The sequence below is a fragment of the Rhinatrema bivittatum genome, chromosome 2 (genome assembly GCF_901001135.1).
Source record: "Rhinatrema bivittatum chromosome 2, aRhiBiv1.1, whole genome shotgun sequence".
NCBI classification, from domain to species: Eukaryota; Metazoa; Chordata; class Amphibia; order Gymnophiona; family Rhinatrematidae; genus Rhinatrema; species Rhinatrema bivittatum.
In genome coordinates this window covers 481,021,741-481,044,636 of record NC_042616.1, presented here as the reverse complement: position 1 = coordinate 481,044,636, position 22,896 = coordinate 481,021,741, and the positions used below count along the sequence as shown (strand labels likewise).

At 47.8% G+C, this 22,896-nt stretch overlaps 1 protein-coding gene across 1 annotated transcript in view; it reads right to left on the bottom strand.

Moving 5' to 3' along the window:
- LOC115085006 (serpin B6-like) overlaps positions 1-22,896 on the bottom strand; it is a 152,397-nt gene that overhangs the window by 49,030 nt on the left and 80,471 nt on the right. The window contains exon 5 of the mRNA XM_029590511.1: positions 7,615-7,757. Coding sequence (XP_029446371.1) covers positions 7,615-7,757 — 143 coding nt within the window. The remainder of the gene's footprint in view (positions 1-7,614; positions 7,758-22,896) is intronic.

Here is a 22,896-nt window from a genome sequence, read left to right as displayed (position 1 = left end):
CGGCTCCTCTCCCGCACTATCTAAAATCCTATCTCTGTGATGTGTGAGGTCCAACGCCTTTGCACCAGACAGGCAAGTTACCAAGTGATCCTCTCTTCTACCAGCCACCCAGCTATCAACCATCCTAATAATTGAATCACCAACTTTAACTGCCATCCTAGCCCTTCCCTCCTGGGCATGTGCCCCTGGAGAATTATCCTCGGTGCGAGAGGATACTATATCACCTTGAGGGCAGGTTCTGGCTACAGGATTTCTTCCTGCCTCATCAAGCTGATGCTCTCCTTCCAGGTGACCTTTCTCCTCCAAAGCAGCACAGGGGCTACCAGATTGGAGGTGGGACTTCTCTACTATGTACTGAAGGTCTCCTCTCTCTCCCTTAGCTTCGCCAGGTCTGCCATTCTAGCCTCCAGAGACTGGAGGCTGGGAAATAATCATACATGTGGCACTCAGTGCAAAAGACTGGAAGGAGAAAGCATCTATCAACATGGTTAAATAGTGCTGTGAAAGAGGCTATTAAAGCCAAAAAGGTAATCTTTAAAACAAGGTAAGTAGATCCTAAAAATGAAATTAGGAAAAAACACGAGCACTGTCAGATTGCATATGAAACATTAAAAATCCAGGGTAAGATAGAATCTGAGGAATAACGAGTCAATGTAGTAAAAACTACATTTTTTTCAAGTACATCAAAAGCAAAAAGCCTATGAGGCAATTTATTCTGCCATTAGATAATCGGGGGGAAAGTAAGCCAGCAGCAGAAAAACTAAATGAAGTCTTTGCTTCGGCCTTCACTGCAGAGATGGGTGAACACCCGCACTGGCATGGTTCTTTGAATGTGATGTTTCACAGGAACTGAAAGAAATCACTGAATCCAGAAGATGTGCTAGAGCAGGTGTGGGCCAAGCTTTTAGCCTAATGGCTACACTGAGGGCCCTGTTCATAAGGGGTGGAAGTGGGCAACAAGGATCTGAAACTAAGGAGTGGGTGGAGAGGAAGTGGCAGAACAGGAGAATTGTCTGAAGTCATTTGTCACGCTGGAAGTGATGCTGTGCTAGCTCAGATCTCCCTCTGGAAATCCTGGTGAGAGGGGGAGGCCAAGAAGCTGACATCATTATTTTCAGCTCAATGCAGCAACTTCCAGACATGCTTCCCCTGTTCTCAGAACCCAAATCATCACCATGGGCAAAATCAAAATGTTGGGAGTTAGTAGAAAGGGAATGATGAATAAAATGGAAAATGTCATAATGCCTCTGTATCGCTCCATGGTGAGACCGCACCTTGAATATGGTGTACAATTCTGGTCGCCACATCTAAAAAAAAATATAGTTGCGATGGAGAAGGTACAGAGAAAGACTAAAGAGGTTAGGACTTTTCAGCTTGGAGAAGAGACGGCTGAGGGGGGATATGATAGAGGGGTTTAAAATCATGAGAGTTCTAGAACAGGTAGATGTGAATCGATTAATTACTCTTTTGGATAATAGAAAGACTAGGGGGCACTCCATGAAGTTAGCATGTGGCACATTTAAAACCAATCGGAGAAAGTTCTTTTTCACTCAATGCACAATTAAACTCTGGAATTTGTTACCAGAGGATGTGGTTAGTGCAGTTAGTGTAGCTGTGTTTAAAAAAGGATTGGATAAGTTCTTGGAGGAGAAGTCCATTACCTGCTATTAATTAAGTTGACTTAGAATATAGTCACTGCTATTACTAGCAACAGTAACATGGGATAGACTTAGTGTTTGGGTACTTGCCAGGTTCTTATGGCCTGGATTGGCCACTATTGGAAACAGGATGCTGAGCTTGATGGACCCTTGGTCTGACCCAGTATGGCATGTTCTTATGTTCTTGTGTCCTATGGGCCAGATGTAGCCCACAGACTGTAGTTTGCCCACCCCAGTACTGGCGCAAACTGGTCAACTAACTAATAGCACATTACCAAGACCAGATGGAATCCATTCCAGAATTCTGAACAGTTCCAAATATGAAACATGCACCTGCTACTGGTAATCTGTAACCTACCATTAAAATCTGAAAGACAGACTATGTAACTCCAATTTTTAAAAAGGTTTCCAGGGGTGATCCAGGGAACTAGAGACAATTGGTGCTGGGTAAAAGGTTTGAAGTTGTTTAGCCAAGAATTTTGGAGCCTATGCATAAACATGGTATAATGGAGAAGAGCCAGCATGGTTTTAGCATTATTATTCTAACAGAATTCTTATGCAGGGCTCTTTGATTATTTCCCAATTTAAATGCAGATTAAAGTATATGCATATTTCAGAAATGAAGATACGTTTACACACTTTAGTGAAGACGTCCAGAGAATGGAACTGTATGCATAATTTTGATTATACATAACACAGCCATGTAATTTTTTGCCAAAACACAACATGCAGAGAAATTGGCACAAACTTCTGCATTTAATTTTATCTTAGGTAATAAATCATTGTGTAATTGGGGGGGAGGGGAAGGGAGGGAGGGCTAGGGGTTGTTTTAGCTCGGGAATGGGGGGTGGTCACCTACCCGGCACTCAGACTGAATATAGTTATCCAGGGTAGTACAGAAGCAATGCTGCCTGGATACGGATCCTACGGTGACCAAGTTGGGGGTAGGAAGACATAGAGCTTGGGTCTAATAATAAAAACCTCAGGTGTACACATGCTATTCCTGTTTTATAGATGAGCTAGGGTGTTACCTGTAATGTCTCATTGACTGTTTGTGTGTGTTGAAATGACATCCACATGGTTTGTTTTATTATGTGTTTCACTTAATAAAAAATGTTTAAACACAAATCATTGTGTAATAACTGCAGACCTCAAAACACCTGAGCCATAAGTAGCATCTTCGCTTACTGGAACATCCAGACAGTAATGCTTTGTTAATGAATGCAGGAAGTCTGATATAGCCATCCTTCAAATTTCTATTGACACCAAGTGAAGCTCCTCAAATGAGGAGTGCTGCACCTTGCTTGAATGAGTCTGTAGACCCTTAACTATTGCGCGTCCTGTCCGCACTCAGCCCGTGCCTGGGCCTGCTCACCTCATCCCAGCTCTGGCTGGTCCCGGGCCGTCCTCCCTCGCTGCTGCTGTCAGCTCCATTCATCCACAGCGTCCCGTGGTGGCATCCACGGGCCTTCCACCACTCATCAGGCCTCACGACGGGGCTCAGCGTCCTCCGTGGCATCAGCTCCGCCCCTAGGCATGCGCGCGCGGACCACCCAGCCTCTTAAAGGGCCAAGGGCGGCTCCCAGCTCCGCGGCGCGCCCTGACAATAAGATTTAAGGAAGTGGTCAGACACCACTTCCTTGCCTTGGCAATCGGGTTATACACTCCGGTGTAGTTAGTTTGCCTGCTCTAAGTATCTCCTGTTCCAGCGCCTCTCCATTCCCTGGTAGTACCCTTCGGACTGATCTCATGGTACTGACCTCTGCTTGCTCTTGACCACGTCTGACCGCTGCCTGGAACTGACCTCTGCTTGTCTTCTGACCATGTCTGACCGCTGCCTGGAACTTTGACCTTTGCATGATCTGATTATGCCCAGACTGACTACTGGTACTGACCCCTGCTTCAGCTGACCATTTTGGACTGATACTCTGGCCTTGATCTTTGATATCCACGCAGACACTCTATTCTGGCCTCCTGTGACCTCTGAACCTGATTGCTTGGACATTGACTGTGCACCCTTGCCTGTGGTGGGCACTCCCCTGTGCTTCCTCTCTAGGAGACCCTGCGAGGCCCACCTAAGACCAGGCAGCCCGTGTACCCAAAGGCTCAACCTGCAGAAACCCCGGGTTGTTATTGACGAAGCTCCAGATAGCCTCTGCTCCTCCTGTGCTCTGCCTCCTGGTGGCAGGCGCTCTCTGGGTCCGACTAGAGGGCTGTACCTATTCTGCACCAGGCCAAGGGTCCACCTCCAGTGCAACATTAATGATATATGCTGATTACAATCAACATTTAAATCTGGGTAATAGAAGCCATCAAGGCTGCTTTGCACATCTGTTGGCTACCAAAAACAATTAAAAGATGATCCAAACTTTTAAAAGAAGGGTGGGCAACTCAGGTCTGGTTGAATTTTCAGGATATCCCTAATAAAAATGCACATGAAAGCTTTGCAAGCACACTGCCTCAGTTTTATGCAACTCTATTTTATGCATATTCATTAAAGGTATCCTAAAAACCAGACCGATTTGTGACTTTTAAGGAGTAAAATTGCCTATCTTTGTTCTAAAGGGATTAGCCACCTTCAGATAATGCAATGTTCAAACACTGGAGATCCTAATATCATCAGAGCATGATTCCCTCTTGAAGAAGGGAAGAAAACCTTCTGAATAAGGAGAAATTAGGTCACAATCTTAGGGAGAAGGGAAGGTTCATATCATCAATATCGACCTTCATTTTATGCAGATGATATTCAGATCACCATCGGGCCGATACAGTACAGTGCGCTCCGACGGAGCACACTGTTAGCCGGCATTTGGACACGCGTTTTTGACGCGCTAGCTTTACCCCTTATTCAGTAAGGGGTAATAGCGCATCCAAAACACGCGTCCAACCCCCCCGAACCTAATAGTGCCCGCAACATGCAAATGCATGTTGCGGGCACTATTAGGTATTCCCGCGCGATTCAGAAAGTAAAATGTGCAGCCAAGCCGCACAGTTTACTTTCAGAAATTAGCCCCTACCCAAAGGTAGGGGCTAATTTCTCCGGGCACCGGGAAAGTGCACAGAAAAGCAGTAAAAACTGCTTTTCTGTGCACCCTTTGACTTAATATCATGGCGATATTAAGTCGGAGGTCCCGAAACTTTAAAAAAGTAAAAAAAAAAAAATTTGAAATAGGCCTGTGGCTTGCGGGTTGAAAACCGGACGCTCAATTTTGCCAGCGTCCGGTTTCCGAACCCCTGGCTTTCAGCGGGCACGAGAACCGACGCCGGCAAAATTGAGCGTTGTCCCTAGCGCTTCTGTCCGAAAAGAGGCACTAGGGACGCGCTAGTGTCCCTAGCGCCTCTTTTTACCAATGGGGCTAATTTAAATAATTTTTTTTATTGTATTGCGTACACAGGAGAGTGTCCTGTGTGCGCACTGGAAGAGCGGGCGCTCGCCGCTTTCCCTCGTTTTTTACTGTATCGGCCCGCATGTTTGTTAAAACTTATTCCAATTTTGAACTTAATATTTTGAATTCTTGTTTGGATCATGTTGCTTCTTGGCTATTTGATGATCATCTGCAAGTTAATCCTGCAAAGTCTGAGGCACTTTGGTTCAATCATAATTCATCTCTTTCTTTACTGACTCCTGTTATGGCAGGAACTAACAACTTTGGAAGTTATCCTTGATTCTCAACTTAGTATGTCCATCAAGTTTCATCTAAAAGCGTTTTTTTTTTATCTCAGATATATTTGTCATTTAAGACCTTTTTTGGAACTTCATGATTTGAAAACTTTAGTTCATGCACTAACATCTTCCGATATTCTATCATATTAGATTTAAAATTTTATGTCTCAATTTTTGCATGTTTCACACTGGTTATCCATCATATCTTGATAGACTTTTAATTTCTTATACTTTATTACGTTCCCTACATTCTTCTTAGAAGGGTCTATTATCTCTGTGATTTGTCTTGAGTCAACTAGGGATTCTTCCTTTAGCTACCAGGCTCCTTTATTGTGGAATGCACTACCATTTGATATTCATTCAGAAGCAAACTATGTAAAGTTTAGAAAGGCATTAAAAACTATAGGCCAGATTTTCAAAAGGTTATGCGTGTAAATCCGGCGAATTTACGTGCATATCCGGCCTTATGTGCAACGGGCCTAGTTTAAAAAGGCCCGGCGGCACGCATAAAGCTCCGTGACATGTGTAAGTCCCGGGGCTTACAAAAAGGGATGGGGCTTGGACGGGGCAGGGCAGTCCAAGGTGGGGCGAGGCCAGAGCCTCCAGGCACAGCCGCCATTTGTCGCTGTGCACAGGATCACATGCCTGCAGTCGGCCGGCATGCGCAACTTGCGCCTACCCAAGGCAGGCGTTACTAGGTAAGACACATTTTTTGGGGGGGTTAACTTAGGGCTGGGGGCGGGAGAGTTAGGGGAAGGGAAGGGAAGGTGGGTTGGGGGAGAAGGCAAGTTCCCTCTGAGGCCTATTTCGGAGCGGCCTGGGAGGGAACAGGGGAAGGCAGCATGGGCTCGGCACACGCAAGGTGCACAATTGTGCACCCCTTTGCACGCACCAACCCCCGATTTTATAACATGCGCGCGCCTGTGCGCGCATGTTATAAAATTGGGTGTCCATGTGCACGCGCTGGGTAGCGAGTGCACCCTTTTAAAATCTATCCCTATGTTTTTTATTCAGGCATTTGATAATATCTTGTAACAACTAGGTGGCCACAGTTATTTTTTAGTTTATGTATATCATTTATGATTATTTAATTTTAATTCAAATTTAAATTTTGTAATTGTATTTTTGGATTGTGTTTATTGTTATGATTTTCTTTTTAATTATCCATACTGTATTTCCTTTTATTACATTTTGATGCCTGTGGGACAGTGAAAGAATGTCTCCTGAAAGGGAACAGGAGGTAACTGCCCCCAGGGGGTGGAGCACTGGAGGAGATGGAAGCTGTGAAGAGCTTCACCACTGTAAGCCCGAGGTCCCCCCAGGAGGAGCCCGCAGGGACCTGGGCCGCTTGGACTTAGGTGGGCCTCGCAGGGTCTCCTGAGAGACTGAAAGTCAGCGTGCCCGCAGAGACAAGGGGAGTGCGATTGGGTTCGAAGTTGGAACAAGGAGAACCAGGACAGAGTTGGTGATGACAAGGCGAGGAACAGAGCCAGAATCTGGAGACAAGGTCGGGCAGGCAAAGGTCAAGATCCAGAGGTCAGTCCAACAAATGGTCAGTAAAGCAGGGGTCAGGTACCAGTCAAAGGTCAAAGGCAGGCTGAGGTCTTGAGGCAGGCGGCAGGTAGGCAGGCAGGTCAGGAACAAGCTGAGGTCTTAGAGGCAGGCGGAAGGCAGGCAGGCAGGTCAGGAGCAAGCTGAGGTCAGTACCAGTAAGACAGTCCGAGGGTACTACCTGGGTAGACAGAAAGACGAACACAGGAACAAGCAGGATGCAGGAACTAGGATCAGGAACAAGTCAGAAACAGAAATGGAACAGAAGGATCCTGGAACGAGACTAGGAACAGGCAAGAGCAGGAACAAATGCAGAGGCAATCTTAGAACAAATCGACCCGATTGCCAAGGAAAGGAAGCATAGACAGGAACTTCCTTATATCGAGGGATCAATCAGGACATGCCGCAGAGCTAAGACCCACCCTTGGACCTTCATGCGTCCAGGCGGTCCACATGCACGCGCATAGGGGCGTGGCTAACATGGCAGAGGACGCCGAGCCTTGGCGCGAGGCCTGGCGCACGGTGGAAGGCCCGGTGACCGCCACCGCGGGACTCCGGGGCCTGGCAGGGCTGGCAACTACCGCAAGGGAGGTCGTCCCAGGACCTGCTGTGGAACCATGAAGGTGAGCAGGCCCGTGCGTGTGACGGCCACAGGCGGGGCGCATAACACATTGTTACAGAACAAGTGAATGATAAGCCAATTGGTTCAAAGAAGCAACAGTGAGTAGCACTCTCCCATACCTTGTTTATCCTAAATTGTTTCTCGGTTGTTTTTTCTTTTTTAAACTGGTCAGCCCAGTTTCCTTTGAAGTAGATGGCATTCACCAGGACCAATCTAGTTAGTGCATCAATAGTTCCCGGAGACAAGAGATTCTGGATCTTACCTTTGAGAAACAATGACAATTCATTTTATGCCAGAGACAATATCTTCTTCTTTCTAAACAATGTGAATCAATAGCAGGTTATTGAAAACAATCTCCTTACATTTCAGCTCTGCAGTACTCTTGAGGAACACAAATCTGTTTTTCAGGCTATCTGCTGTGGATAGTCATAAGATTTTTCTGTCAACAAGCAGACTGAATTAGCCATTTCATGTGGAGTAATGTAATCTGGTGGCACCGAACAGACTCATCTCTCCTAGCTACCGTGTTTCCCCGATAGTAAGACACCCCTGATAGTAAGACGTAGTGGGAATTTTAGGGGGGTCGGCTAATGTAAGACATCCCCCGAAAGTAAGACGTAGTAAAAAAATTATTTTTAAATACCTGTCGGAGGGCCGCGTGGGTCCAGGCGGCTGGCGGCGGGAGCCGGGTGGTCGCGTGTTACCGTAAATCTAGGCCGCGGGCGGGTGGGCGCTTGTTCCAGGCGGCGGCGGGGGGGGGGCGGGTGGACGCGCGTTAAATCTAGGCCGCGGGCGGGTGGGCGATTGTTCCAGGCGGCGGGTGGACGCGCGTTATTTCGAGACGGCCGGCGGGTGGTCGCGTGTTAAATCTAGGCCGCGGGCGGGCGGGCGCTTGTTCCAGGCGGCGGCGGCGGTGGGGGGGGGGGGGGGCGGGTGGACGCGCGTTAGTTCGAGACGGCCGGCGGGTGGCGGGTGGTCGCGTGTTAAATCTAGGCCGGGGTCGCACAGGCGCGCATTCATTCACTGCCGGTGGGGCAGCCCCCACCGGCAGTGAATGAATGCGCGCCTGTGCGACCCCTGCGATTCGATGCTCAAGGCAGTCACATGCCGTGACGTCACGGCATGTGACTGCCTTGAGCATCGAATCGCAGGGGTCGCATTCATTCACTGCCGGTGGGGGCTGCCCCACCGGCAGTTAATGAATGTGCGCCTGTGCGACCCCGGCCTAGATTTAACACGCGACCACCCGCCGGCCGTCTCGAACTAACGCGCGTCCACCCGCCCCCCCCCCCCCCCCCGGAACAAGCGCCCACCCGCCCGCGGCCTAGATTTAACACGCGACCACCCGCCGGCCGTCTCGAACTAACGCGCGTCCACCCGCCGCCTGGAACAAGCGCCCACCCGCCCGCGGCCTAGATTTAACGCGCGTCCACCCGCCCCCCCCCCCCGCCGCCGCCGCCTGGAACAAGCGCCCACCCGCCCGCGGCCTAGATTTACGGTAACACGCGACCACCCGGCTCCTGCCGCCAGCCGCCTGGACCCACGCGGCCCTCCGACAGGTATTTAAAAAATTCGACTGTTTTTCCAATATAAGACATAGCCTGAAAGTAAGACATAGTGGGACTTTTGGGGGTAAAAAGAAAGTAAGACGCTGTCTTACTTCTGTCTTACTTCTATTGACATGTGCAGGAGTTTCTGTGTGTGCTTTACCTCACGAGCACCCTCAGTCGTTTTTTGTCCGAGCATTAGCATGGATGTGTGGTTAGTATTTCCAAATAATTTTTCTCTAAACTTCTAATTACATTTCTTTTTCAATACTTTTCAATATTTTTCTTCATAATAGTTTTTGCTAGTTGCCTCGCTGCCTCTGCAGCACTCACAACAGCACTTTTATATTAGATCTTCTTTATATCGCTTTGATTTTTTAATAACTAAAAGTGATCAATCAAATTTAACAAATTAAACTAAACCAAAACTTTTCAGAGCTGGGAAAAAAAAAGAAGAGAAGAAAACATTGCCTTCTGAAAATGTCTGGCAAAAAGAAACCTCCTGTGAGTGTTTTTAAGAACTGCATTTGCAGCAATGTAATATATCAATACATTACAATCAAACCAAATTCAAATTGGTCTTTTCTTAATACTATAGCTTCCACTGAAGTTCAAAACATCATTCAAAAAATGAATCCGGCCTCTCACTCAACTGATGCTATCCCAACTAAACTACTTAAATTAGTCTCTAACAATATTGCTAGGCAAATTGCAGATATTAGAAATCTTTCACTAAATGAAGGCATTTTCCCTGACAAATTAAAATATGCAGTGATTAAACCTACTCTCAAAAAATCTCATCTTGACCAATCTAACATTGCCAGCTCTAGACCTTGATCCAATCTCCCCTTCATAGCCAAAATATTAGAAAGATTTGTTAATCAGCAACTCCAAGAATACCTTGAGCAACATAAAATACTTTTTCCAGCTCAGCATGGTTTCAGAAGTACTCTCAGCATGGAAACCCTATTAATATCTCTCTCTAATTTAATCCTAAAAGGATTAGACAATGGACAAAAATTCATCCTTATTCTCCTTGATATTTCTGCTGCCTTTGACACCATAAACCAAAATATTCTTCTGAAAAGACTAGAGGAAATCGGTTTATGTGATACCACTATCAACTGGTTCACATCATACCTATGCAATAGATCGTACATAGTCAAAACTAATTACAAGGAATCCAAACTAATTCCTCTTCCACATGGAGTCCCTCAAGGTTCTTCATTATCTTCAACACTTTTTAATATAGATTTACTCCCACTATGTAAACTCCTATCTGATCTTAAATTATCATATTACATTTATGCAGACAATGTTCAAATTATTCTCCCAATAAATATCAACATTTCTAATACTTTTAACCTTTGGAGCACCTACCTCACTACAATCCAACATCTATTAATACAATTGGCCCTCACTCTTAATCACAATAAAACAGAAATTCTTTATATCTGTAATAAATCCTCACCTTTAATTGACCTCCATCTTAATAACTATATAACTAACAAAAACTTTCTACTCAACGTAAGAGATCTAGGAGTCAATTTAGACTCAGAACTATGTTTTAAGCAACATATTAATAATATCATAAAAGAAGGCTTCTACAAGCTTCAAATATTAAAAAGGATTAAACCTCTCCTTCATCACCATGATTATTGCATTGTCTTGCAAACCCTTTTATTTTCTAAATTAGATTATTGTAATGCAATTCTTCTTGGATTACCTGCTTCCACCATTGCACCGCTTCAACTTTTACAAAATGCTGCGGCAAGGTTACTCAGCAACCTCAAAAGATCAGATCACATTACTCCAGTTCTAAAAGATCTACACTGGTTGCCAATATTTTATAGAATTCAGTACAAGGCCTTACCTCTTTTTCATAAAACTTTGTATAATAACAAGACAAATTGGATGGATACAACATTTTCTTCCAAGTTTCAAAAAGAAATGTACGTTCCATAAACACTGGTCTCCTTGACGTTCCCTCTCCAAAACTGTCCCGCCTCACTTCAACAAGTCAACGTGCCTTCTCAATAGCTGGACTACTCTTATGGAATACCCTTCCAAATGATCTGAGACTTGAATCATCCTCTCAAACTTTTAAAAAGAATCTAAAAACATGGCTTTTTCAAAAAGCATTTATAACATGATAAGAAGAATTAACACCTAGTTCTAACTTATTTATCTCTCTTTTTATTTCTCCTCTGTTTTATTATTTTCTGTTTTACTTTCTATTACAATGTAACCTCTCTAATTTTTGTTATATATAAACCGATGTGATGACTTTAGTTGAATGTCGGTATATAAAAAACAAATAAATAAATAAATATCAAATGAGCTGCAGCAGCATCATTTGCTGGGGTCATCAGAGCCTATGCTGAACAAACATAAGCCTTTGAAGTATGGCACATCAACACCATCTGCATGGTCCACCGATGCAATCAAGGCATAACACATCAGTGTACTCAGCGTATGATGTATATGGTATGGTATATGTGGTCTGTGCTCGTCTGATGTATTGATGAATCATCTACATGACCCGTCGATGCACAGCATTAAAACACATGGAGTCGCTGCCCTTCCAAAATGAATCTCCTCAATATAGCCGATGCATATGTTGTTCAAGCATCCTCACTCTGCACTGTCTTTGTCAATGCAGCTCGTCAAACATAGAAACATGACGGCAGAAAAAGATCATAAGGTTTGTCTAGTCTGCCCATTTTCCTACCTAATTTAACTTTACAATTCTCATCACTCCCTTAGAGATTCCCTATATTTATAACATGCTTTTTAAAATTCAAATACCATTTTTGTCTTCATAACTGGGAGGTCGTTCCATGCATCTACTACTCTCTGTAAAGAAATATTTCGAAGGATTACTCCTGAGTCTATCCTCCCCTTAGGGTCTTTAACTTCTTTCAACACTTTGATGGGAAATGATTTCCGGATTAAGACAGCTACCCCCGCAGATCTGGTACTAGCGGTAGAAAAATGAACCGAGCCCACCCACCGTTGGCGTAATTTGCTGTGTTCCAAATCAATTACGTGGGTCTCTTGTAGAAATGCAATATCAGCTGATTTTTTATTTAGAGCCTGTAAAATCTTAGACCTTTTAATAGGAGAATTGAGTCCCCCTACATTCCAGGAAAAAAGAAAAGAATTCCGCTACTCAGTTAGAGATATTACCACGAACAATGTAACAATAATGAGAATTCTTGTGAGGAGGGGTGAGTCTCCCAGCTGAACCCCCCCCCTCCATGTTCTGAGAAGTAAAGACAAATCGACAAGTTTCCTGCATAGCAACAAACAAATCTCTGATATATTTCTCCCCCCCAGTCCTTCCCCCCCTCCCCTGACACTCATTCCCCTGTATGCCTCTTAGTGTGTTTGCTTGCTCACAATATTTTACAAACATGGTTTTCCCTTTTTGCAGATCACAGGAATAGTTCTCTTAGATGAAATAATGGACCAATTGCTTATAGGCAAAAATATCTTTCGGCAGCAGGGGATATGAACGGTGTAAGTCAGAGAAAGATCTCATCGTTTGACCATCCCATAGTTGCCTCAATTTAGTTAGGCCTCTCTCTCTCCATCTCTTTATTTCTACCCTTTCCACCATGGCTAAAAGTTGTTAGTGAATAAAAAAGAAGTATGAAGGTAAAACCGTCAGTCGCCTGCTAGCTGACTTCACAATTTCCTCCAAGTTGCTATCACTAACTTAGTAAAGGGTGTTTCCCCCCTTGTTCACACACCATCAGTCCTCCATACCCTCGTTGCTACAAGTGGTTCTCCCGCTAATGACTGAGCAATCGAGATCCAGGGTTTATGCTCCCCAGCGGTATGCCAATTAATTACAACCGCCATTAGGGCTGCTACATAGGATCACAATAAGTTTGGAATATTAAGCCCTCCACTCAATTTACTTTGTTATAATACTCTGCGAGAAACCCCGGGGGGCTTTCATTTCCATATGAACTGAAAGAGATTTCTTTGCCAGACTCCCAAAGACCTCTCAGGGACTGCCACCGGGAGAGTTTGGAAGAGATAGCAAAAGTGCGGAAGAATATTCATTTTTTATGACCGCCACTCTTCCCAACCATGAAAGCTCCAGCCTATCCTACCTATCCATATCCTGCTGTATGTTCTTAACCAAGGGATCATAATTGATATGGAATAACTCTCCCAGATCCGAATTAAGCTTGACTCCTAGATACTTTATTGATTTCTTTGCCATTTTGAAGGGCAATTTAGCAGCAGTTGTAAGAAACCCCACCTTCTGGCATGGAGATATTCATTAATTCAGATTTCTCATCATTTATCTTAAACCCGGACAGTCTGCCAAAAAAATGCAGTTCTGTGAGCAATGTTAGCAAAGACTTCTCGGGGTTCATAAGAACATAAGAAATTGCCATGCTGGGTCAGACCAAGGATCCATCAAGCCCAGCATCCTGTTTCCAACAGAGGCCTAATGAGGCCACAAGAACCTGGCAAATACCCAAACACTAAGAAGATCCCATGCTACTGATGCCAGTAATAGCAGAGGCCATTCCCTATGTCAACTTGATTAATAGCAGTCAATGGACTTCTCCTCCAAGAACTTATCTAAACCTTTTTTAAACCCAGCTACATTAACTGCACTAAACAAATCCTCTGGCAAGAAATTCCAGAGCTTAATTGTGCATTGAGGGAAAAATAATTTTCTTCAATTAGTCTTAAATGTGCTACTTGCTAACTTCATGGAGTGCCCCTAGTCCTTCAATTATCTGAAAGTGTAAATAACCAATTCACATCTACTCGTTCAAGACCTCTCATGATTTTAAAGACCTCTATCATATCCCCCCCCTCCCCTCAGCCGTCTCTTCTCCAAGCTGAACAGCCCTATCCTCCTCAGCCTTTCCTCATAGGGGAGCTGTTCCATTCCCTTTATCATTCTGGTCGCCCTTCTCTGTACCTTCTCCATCGCAACTATATCTTTTTTGAGATGTGGCGACCAGAATTGTACACAGTTTTCAAGATGCGGTCTCACCATGGAGTGATACTTAGGTATGTATTATGACATTTTCTGTTTTGTTAACCATTTCCTTCTTAATAATTTCTAACATTGGGGCGGATTTTAAAAGCTCTGCTCGCGTAAATCCGCCCAGATTTACGCGAGCAGGGCCTTGCGCGCCGGTGCGCCTATGTTCCATAGGCCTGCCGGTGCGCACAGAGCCCCGGGACTCGCGTAAGTCCCGGGGTTTTTCGAGGGAGGCGTGTCGGGGGCGTGTCGGGGGTGGGGCCGATCGGCGCGGCATTTTGGGGGCGGGACGTGGTGTTTCGGGGGCGGGCCTGGGGGCATGGTTTCAGCCCGGGGCGGTCCGGGGGCGTGGCCGCGCCCTCCGTAACCGCCCCCAGGTTGCATCTCGGCGCACTAGCGGCCCGCTGGCGCGCGGGGATTTACTTCTCCCTCCGGGAGGCGTAAATCCCCCGACAAAGGTAGGGGGGGTTTTAGACAGGGCCGGGGCGGGTGGGTTAGGTAGAGGAAGGGAGGGGAAGGTGAGGGGAGGGCAAAAGAGAATTCCCTCCGAGGCCGTTCCGATTTCGGAGCGGCCTCGGAGGGAACGGAGGTAGGCTGCGCGGCTTGGCGCGCGCCGGCTACACGAAATCGGCAGCCTTGCGTGCGCCGATCCAGGATTTTAGCGGATACGCACGGCTACGCGTGTATCTACTAAAATCCAGCGTACTTTTGTTTGCGCCTGATGCGCCAACAAAAGTACGCGAAGGCGCACTTTTTAAAAATCTACCCCATTCTGTTTGCTTTTTTGACTGCTGTAGTACACTAGGGCAGCGCTTCTCAACCAGTGTGTCGCCAAGCACCGGCAGGTGTGTCGCATGCTCCCGGTCTCTCCCGCTGCTCTTCCTTCCCTGCAGCCGTTGCCACTGGGCTATCAGTATGTTCAAGCCCAGTGGGAATGGCAGCAGTGGTAGAAAAAGCAGTGGCACCTGCGGCTGGCCTTTTCTTCTTCCCGTGCCCCCCCCCCCCCATGACCCGGAACAGGAAGTGATACGCGGTGCGCGGGAAGGAGAAAGAGCCGTGCCGCATGGAAAAATAGCAGTGGCGGCAGCAGCCTCTGCCCCCGAGCAATCGAAGCTGCTGGTAATCGGGAAAGGAGACAGCAGCATGAGCCTCCCGCGGCTGATGGGATTCTTCTTTCTTGGCCTGTGGGGGCTGGAGGAGGCTGCTGCAGCTACCATTTGTGCTCGGGAGGGGGGGGGGGGGAAGAGGAAGTGAATGAGAGAAAGACAGAGAAGCAGCCAGCCAGCCAGCCTGTGTGTGATTGAGAGCATGTGTGTGATTGAGAGAAACTGGTCAGAGAGCTGATGTGTGTGTATATGTGAGAGACAATGAAAGTGACTGCTCAGGGAGATGACTGATGTGTATGTGAGAGTGTGAGACATTAGTCAGGGAGGTGACTGATGTGTGTGAGAGAGAAAAAGCATGAAAGAGAAATCTGGGTATGTGAGAAAGCATGGGCGTAAGAAGCCTGGTGTTGTGTGTGTGGGGGGGGGGGGGGGTGAAAGAAAGCATGGGAGTGGGAAGCCTGATTATGTGAGAGAGAGCATGGGAGTGGGAAGGCTGTGTGTGTGTGTGTGTGTGTGTGCATGCATTAGAGAGAGAGACTGGTTGGTAAGGTGACAGTGTGTGTGAGAGAAAGAGACTGGTGTGTGTGAATGTGAGAGAAAGAATGTGATTCAGGGAATGAGAAGCCTGTGCACGTGGAGAGCGAGCATGGAAATGAGAGAGAGACTGGTGTGTGTATAACAGAGAGAAAGTGATTATGGGAATGAGAAGCCTGTGCATGTGAAGAGTGAGCATGGGAGTGAGAAGCCTGTATATCTGAAAGAGAACATGGGAGTGGGAAGCCTGTGTGTGTGTGTGTGTGTGTATGCATGAGAGAGGTCAGGTGACTGGTGTGTGTGTGTGAGATAGAGAAAGAAAGTGATTATGGGAATGAGAAGCCTGTGCATGTGAAGAGTGAGCATGGGAGTGAGAAGCCTGTATATCTGAAAGAGAACATGGGAGTGGGAAGCCTGTGTGTGTGTGTGTGTGTATGCATGAGAGAGGTCAGGTGACTGGTGTGTGTGTGTGAGATAGAGAAAGAAAGTGATTATGGGAATGAGAAGCCTGTGCATGTGAAGAGTGAGCATGGGAGTGAGAAACCTGGGTGTATGTGAGACACAGCATGGGAGTGAGAAGCCTGTATATATGAAAGAGAACATGGGAGTGGGAAGCCTGTGTGTATGCATGAGAGAGGTCAGGTGACTGGTGTGTGTGTGAAAGAGAAAGAAAGTGATTATGGGAATGAGAAGCCTGTGCATGTGGAGAGAACAAGCATAGGAGTGAGAGACTGGTGAGTGTGTGTGTGTGTGTGTGTGAGACAGAGAAAGTGATTTTGAGAGTGACAAGCCCATATATGTAAATAGAACACGGGAGTGGGTGTGTATGGCATGAGAGAAACTGTTCAGGAGAAACTGTTCAGGAAGGTGACTGGTGTGTGTCAAAGACTTTTGGGAGATGATTGGTGTGTGAGAGACAGAAACTGGTCATGGGGGCATGACTGGCATGGTGTGTGTGTGAGAGACATGGGCACTAAGGAAGAGGACCATGAGTATAGAGCTTAGCTTCTACTGCTGCTTCTGGTGTGTGCCACGGCCTGCATGGAAGGGGAGTAGGAGAGCTGCTGGAGGGAGTAAGTAAAGGTGGCTTTTTAAGTTTATTTTTCTTGATTGACTGCCATTTTAATTATTTAATATTATGTGATGTCTGCTTTTTTGAAATATTTTATTGGTGTTTGGAGAATGTTTAATAGTTTTTATGAGTTTTTAATTGTTGGATGTTATTCTGTTCATAGCTGTTTTGAAACATTTATTCTGCTTATTAGTATAGTTTTACAATTATTTCTGTGTGGGGATCTATAGCTGCTTGCTAGTTCTGTTTTCCTAATAAGAGGTGTGTTGATTTTTAGGGCCTGATTTAATATTTGTAGTGTTGGCTTTTCATAGATAGGGTTGCTCCTGTTTGAGTGTATTCCATAATACAGGTGTAACTGTGTGCGGATTAGTTTATGTGCATTACTACAGATCCTGGGAGAATGTTAGGTCGGTTCTGTGTCTGTTACCGAGATGAGATATTTTACTAGCATGTAAGCGTTTGTATCGGTCTTATTTGTTGTGTTTTCTCAAGAGGACATGCATTGGTGATAAACTGCTGTCTTTTCATAAGTAGGGCTATTGAGCCTGGAAGTAGAAGGAGTTTGAGTAGCTTTACTGAGATGACACCAGAACCAGAATATATTTTTTGTAGGGTGAGTTGTATGGGGAATGTCGTAATTCTGCTTTACATCCATTATTGTGGGTTAGGGGGGGTTCCCGTGGATGCAAACTGTACTTTTATATCTAGCCCCATGACGATCATGGGTCAGTGTGTCATGCATGTGAGAACCATCTGTGAGGTGTGTCCCCACAGAAAAAAGGTTGAGAACCACTGCACTAGGGTGATGATTTCAAAGTATTATCCACTATGATGCTTAGATCCTTTTCCTGGGTGGTAGCTCCTAATATGGAACCTAACATCGTGTAACTACAATAAGGGTTATTTTTCCCTATATGCAACACCTTGCACTTGTCCACATTCAATTTCATCTGCTATTTGGATGCCCAATCCTCCAGTCTTGCAAGATCCTCCTGCAATGTATCACAATCCACTTGTGATTTAACTACTCTGAATAATTTTGTATCACCTGCAAATTTGATGATCTCACTCATCATATTCCTTTCCAGATCATTTATAAATATATTGAAAAGCACTAGTCCAAGTACAGATCCCTGAGGCACTCCACTGTTTACCCTTTTCCACTGAGAAAATTAACCATGTACTCTTACTCTCTGTGTTGCGCTCGGGCTTGTGAACCCTTGGCCGACGGGAGGATGGTATACCTTTCGGAAGATCCGTAGGTTCTCTCGTCGGGTGGCGAGGCAGAGCCGAAGACGGGACCAGCTGACCCTCAGCACTGGAGACTGAGGCGACTGCGGAGGCGGATGAAGAGTCGAGAAGAGGAGCTGTGTCTTCACCACTGGAAGTCTGTGGCCCCCCCCAGGAGGAGCCCGTAGGGACCCAGACCGCTGGAGCTTAGGTGGACTTTTGAGAGGTCAAGGTATCGGTGCAAGGCTGACTGGAGCTTCGCCCTGGAAGCCCGCGGTCCCCCCGGGACCCCGACCACTGGGACCTAGGCGGGCCCTTGGAGATGGTAGTCTAGAAGGTCGAGTGCCAGAGGGTCGTCGCTCAGCAGTCCAAGGTCATACACCAGAGAATCACCGTAAGCCAATCCGAAGTCGTCACCAGAGAATCACCGTAAGCCAATCTGAAGTCAGGAACCGGGATACCAAGATGAAACGGGAACAAGATCCAAAGCTCAAGGAACTCACCGAAGCAAGCAGACTAGACAGCATTAGAGGACTTTGCCAAGTCACTGGATGAGCAGAGGAAGCCTCCCTTTATACTTCCCCTGCTCTGGCTGATCAAGAACAGGTGAAGCTTGTTAAAGGGATCAGGTCCCTTTAAATCTGTAGAGAGGGGCACGGCCTCGTGCCTAGGGATGGTGGGGGCCATCTTGGATTTGCCCCACGGAAGAGAGACGCAACAGGACGCCACGAGGGGGGAGCAGGAACGGCTCCCCCTGCAGCGAGCCGCACTGAAGGCCGCGCCGGAGCGAGGCCGGAGTCAGTGCCCTCCCCTGGGGCTCCCACGGCGGGGAAGCGCCACGGGCAAGATAGGCGGCTGCGGTCGTGGTCCGCCATGGTCGCGGAACACAACAGTACCCCCTACTTTAGTGCGTCTCCCCGGAGGCCTGGGTTTAGCCGGGTGGTCTTTGTGGAATTTCTCCAACAAATTCCGGTCCAGGATGTTAGCCAATGGCTCCCAGGAGTTCTCCTCGGGACCGAAGCCCTCCCACGCTATCAGGTACTCCCACTTCTTCCGGTATTTCCTCACATCTAAGACCTCCTGGACCTGATATGTGAGGTCATCTTCGGAGGCAACCGGTTGCGGGGTCGGAGGCGTGCTGGAAGGCCACGACAATTCCAGATGTTTCAAGAGGGAGGCGTGAAACGTGTTGTGAATCTTGAGAGACGGGGGAAGCCAAAGTTGATACAAGACAGCACCCACCTGCCGGATGATGGGAAACGGCCCGATGAATCGTGGAGCCAGTCGTGATGATGGCAGCTTCAAGCGAATGAACTGTATGCTCAGCCAAACCTTTTGGCCCGGCTTGAGAGGCGGGTACGGTTTTCTGCGCTGGTCAGCATATCTTTTAGCGGTCTGGCTGGCCTTGATCAAGGATATCCACAGGCGGTGCAACTCATCAGCGGAGAGTTGAGCTATCGGAGACGCAACCGTGATAGGCACAGGCAGTGGCGGGCGTGGCTGTTTCCCATACACTATCTGAAACGGGGAGGATCCCTTAGCCGCAGAGACATGAGAATTTAGCGCAAATTCGGCCCAGGTAGCAGAGTAGCCCAGTCATTTGTTTCTCATTGTCATACAGATGAAGGAATTGTTTCAAGGTCTGGTTTGTTCTCTCTGCGAGACCATTGGTCTGAGGATGGTAAGCGGACATGTAATCCAGGGTGACGTCGAACTTCTGGCAGAGAGCCCTCCAGAACCTGGTGGTAAATTGAGGCCCTCGCTCTGACAGGATGCCTTTAGGTAGGCCATGAAGCCTGAAGATGTGCTGGATGAACAGCTGTGCCAGCTGTGGTGCGGATGGCAATCCTGGCAAAGGCACGAAGTGCGCCATCTTGCTAAAGCGGTCGACAACCACCCATAATACCGTGTTGCCACTGGATAGTGGCAGGTCCACCACAAAGTCAGTTGCCACATGGGTCCACAGTTCAGAATGCGCAGGTAATGACTGAAGTAACCCTGGGGTCAAACCGGAGATCCTCTTTTGGTGGGCACAAGTCTGACAGGACTCCACATATGCCCGGACATCCTTATTCACCTTTGGCCACCAGTAATACCGGCGTAGAGTCTGCAACGTGCGGGATTGCCCTGGATGGCCAGAACAGCGGGAATCTTGAGCCCATGCCAGCACTTGTTTCCGCAAGTGCGGCAGGACCAAAGTTTTCCCGGGCGGGATGGTCATGGTAGCAGACAGGAGGATACGGGATGGCTCAATGATGTACCGTGGTTCCTAAGAACCTTCCGTTGAATCGAATACCCGTGATAGGGTGTCAGCCTTAACATTCTTCCCAGCCGGTCTGTATCGGAGAATAAAATTGAAACGGGTGAAGAACAGGGCCCACCGGGCTTGTCGTGGGTTGAGTCGTTGGGCTCGGTGCAGGTATTCTAAATTTTTATGGTCTGTGAAGACCGTAAACTGGTGTTGTGCCCCCTCCAGCCATGGGCGCCACTCTTCTAAGGCCACTTTTATGGCCAAGAGCTCCTTGTCGCCAATGGCGTAGTTCTGCTCCTCAGGCGAGAACTGGCGGGAGAGGAAGGCACACGGACGTAGCTTATGGCCCTCGGAGGCCTGGCTCAGGACGGCCCCTACTCCTTCCGAGGATGCGTCCACCTCGATAAAGAATGGCCGCTGCGGATCCGGATGCCGAAGGCACGGTTGTTGCATGAATGCCTCCTTGAGGCGACGAAAGGCGGTCTCTGCTCCCGGAGACCACTTTTTGGGATCCGCGCCTTTCCGGGTCAGGACTGTCATCGGGGCAACAATGGACGCATAGTGAGGGATAAAAGACCGGTAATAGTTTGCGAAGCCCAGGAACCTTTGGAGTGCCTTGAGCCCAGACTGCTGTGGCCATTCTCGAATGGCTCTTAACTTTTGCGGATCCATGCTGAATCCCTGACTGAAGACTATATATCCCAGGAAGGGATGAGACTCCTGCTCAAACTGGCACTTTTTGAGCTTCGCATACAACTTATGTTCCCGGAGGCGTTGTAAAACTTAGACGATGTGCCGGCGGTGGGCGGCCAGAGTGTCGGAGAAAATCAAGATGTCGTCTAAATATACAACCATGCACTGGTACAAGAGGTTGCGGAGTATCTCATTCATGGTATTCTGGAATACTGCGGGGGCATTACAGAGCCCGATCGGCATCACCAAATACTCGTAGTGGCCGTCTCGAGTGATGAAGGCCGTCTTCCATTCATCGCCTTCCTTAATTCGAATGAGGTTGTAGGCCCCTCGGAGGTCCAACTTAGAAAAGATCCTCGCACCTTGTAGCCAGTCAAAGAGTTCAGAGATGAGAGGCAAGGGATAATGGTCCCTGACTGTTATAGCATTCAAGCCCCGATAGTCAATGCAGGGGCGAAGTGTCCCGTCCTTCTTTCCGATGAAGAAGAACCCAGCCCCTGCAGGGGACTTAGACTTCCGAATGAAGCCCCTCTCCAGATTTTCTCTGATATACTCATTCATGGCCTGTGTCTCCGCGGACGAAAGGGCATAGGTGCGACCTCGAGGAGGCTCGGTGCCAGGAAGGAGGTTGATGGCGCAGTCAAAGGATTGATGCGGAGGCAGAACTTCGGTCTTTTGTTTTGAAAAAACATCCGCGTAGGCAGCATACGGGGCTGGCAGGCCTGGAAGGCTGGTGGAAGCTATGGAACAGGATACTGGGACCACAGAGTGGAGGCAATTGCCATGGCAATTCGGCCCCCAACAAGCCAGCTGCAAAGTCTTCCAATCGAACTGGGGCTCGTGCTCCTGGAGCCAAGGGAGACCTAGGACGATCAGATGAATGGCGTGCTCCAGGACATAGAATGGCATCCGTTCTTGATGCAGGGCCCCAGCCTTCAGCTGAACAGGAACCGTGGCGTGTGTCACCTGGTCTGGAAGGGGCTTCCCTTGGATCGAGGAGATGACCATGGGAACAGGGAGACGAACTTGTGGGATCTTTATGTGTCCCACCAGGCCTTTCATTATAAAATTGCCGCCGGCGCCGGAGTCCACAAGGACTAGCATATGGAACTCCCCATCTGTCGAGGTTAACGCCACTAGCAACGTTAGTGGAGGTGCAGGTGCAGTCCGGCCCAGGAAGAGACCTCCTTCAGGTCCTAGGCCCGAGAGTTTTCCGGTCGTGCTGGGCAGGCGGCTATCTGATGGCCTGCCACACTGCAATAAAAGCAAAGCCCTTTCTTTGTGCGCCGCTGATGTTCTTGAGGAGACACTCTTCTACGACCCAAATCCATGGGCTCTTCGGCAGGTGCCCGAAGGGCTTCAGATGCGCTTTTGGGCGGAGGTGAGGGCCTTCTCGCCACCTTAACTACCGGAAGGCGAAACCTCATCCGGCGATCCATTCGATTTGCCAATTCTATAACAGCATTGAGATCGTCCGGGAGTTCTCTCGCTGCTAGCTCATTCTGAAGGCGCAAGGCTAGCCCTTCCAGGAAGATTCCGTGCAGGCAATCTTCCCTCCAATTCAGCTCTGCAGCCAGGGTGCGGAATTCCGTTGTGTACTCATCCACTGTCCGAGTACCCTGTCGCAGTCGGAGCAATTCTGAGACTGCAGTGGGTTTGCGGATGGGCTCATCAAACATCTGCCGGAAGGCAGACAGAAACTGACTCAAGTCCTCGAAGATAGGATCCCTTCTCTTCCACAGATGAGAGGCCCAAATCAGAGGCTTTCCGTCAAGCAAGGACATAATGTAGCTGGTTTTGACCAGGTCGCTGGGAAACTGTGCCGGCAGCAAGGAAAAACGGACATGGCACTGGCTGAGGAATCCTCGACACAACTTCACATCTCCGGCATATCGAGAGGGCGCCGGGAGTTGAGTTGGAGTTACGTGCCCCAGGTCACCCCTGG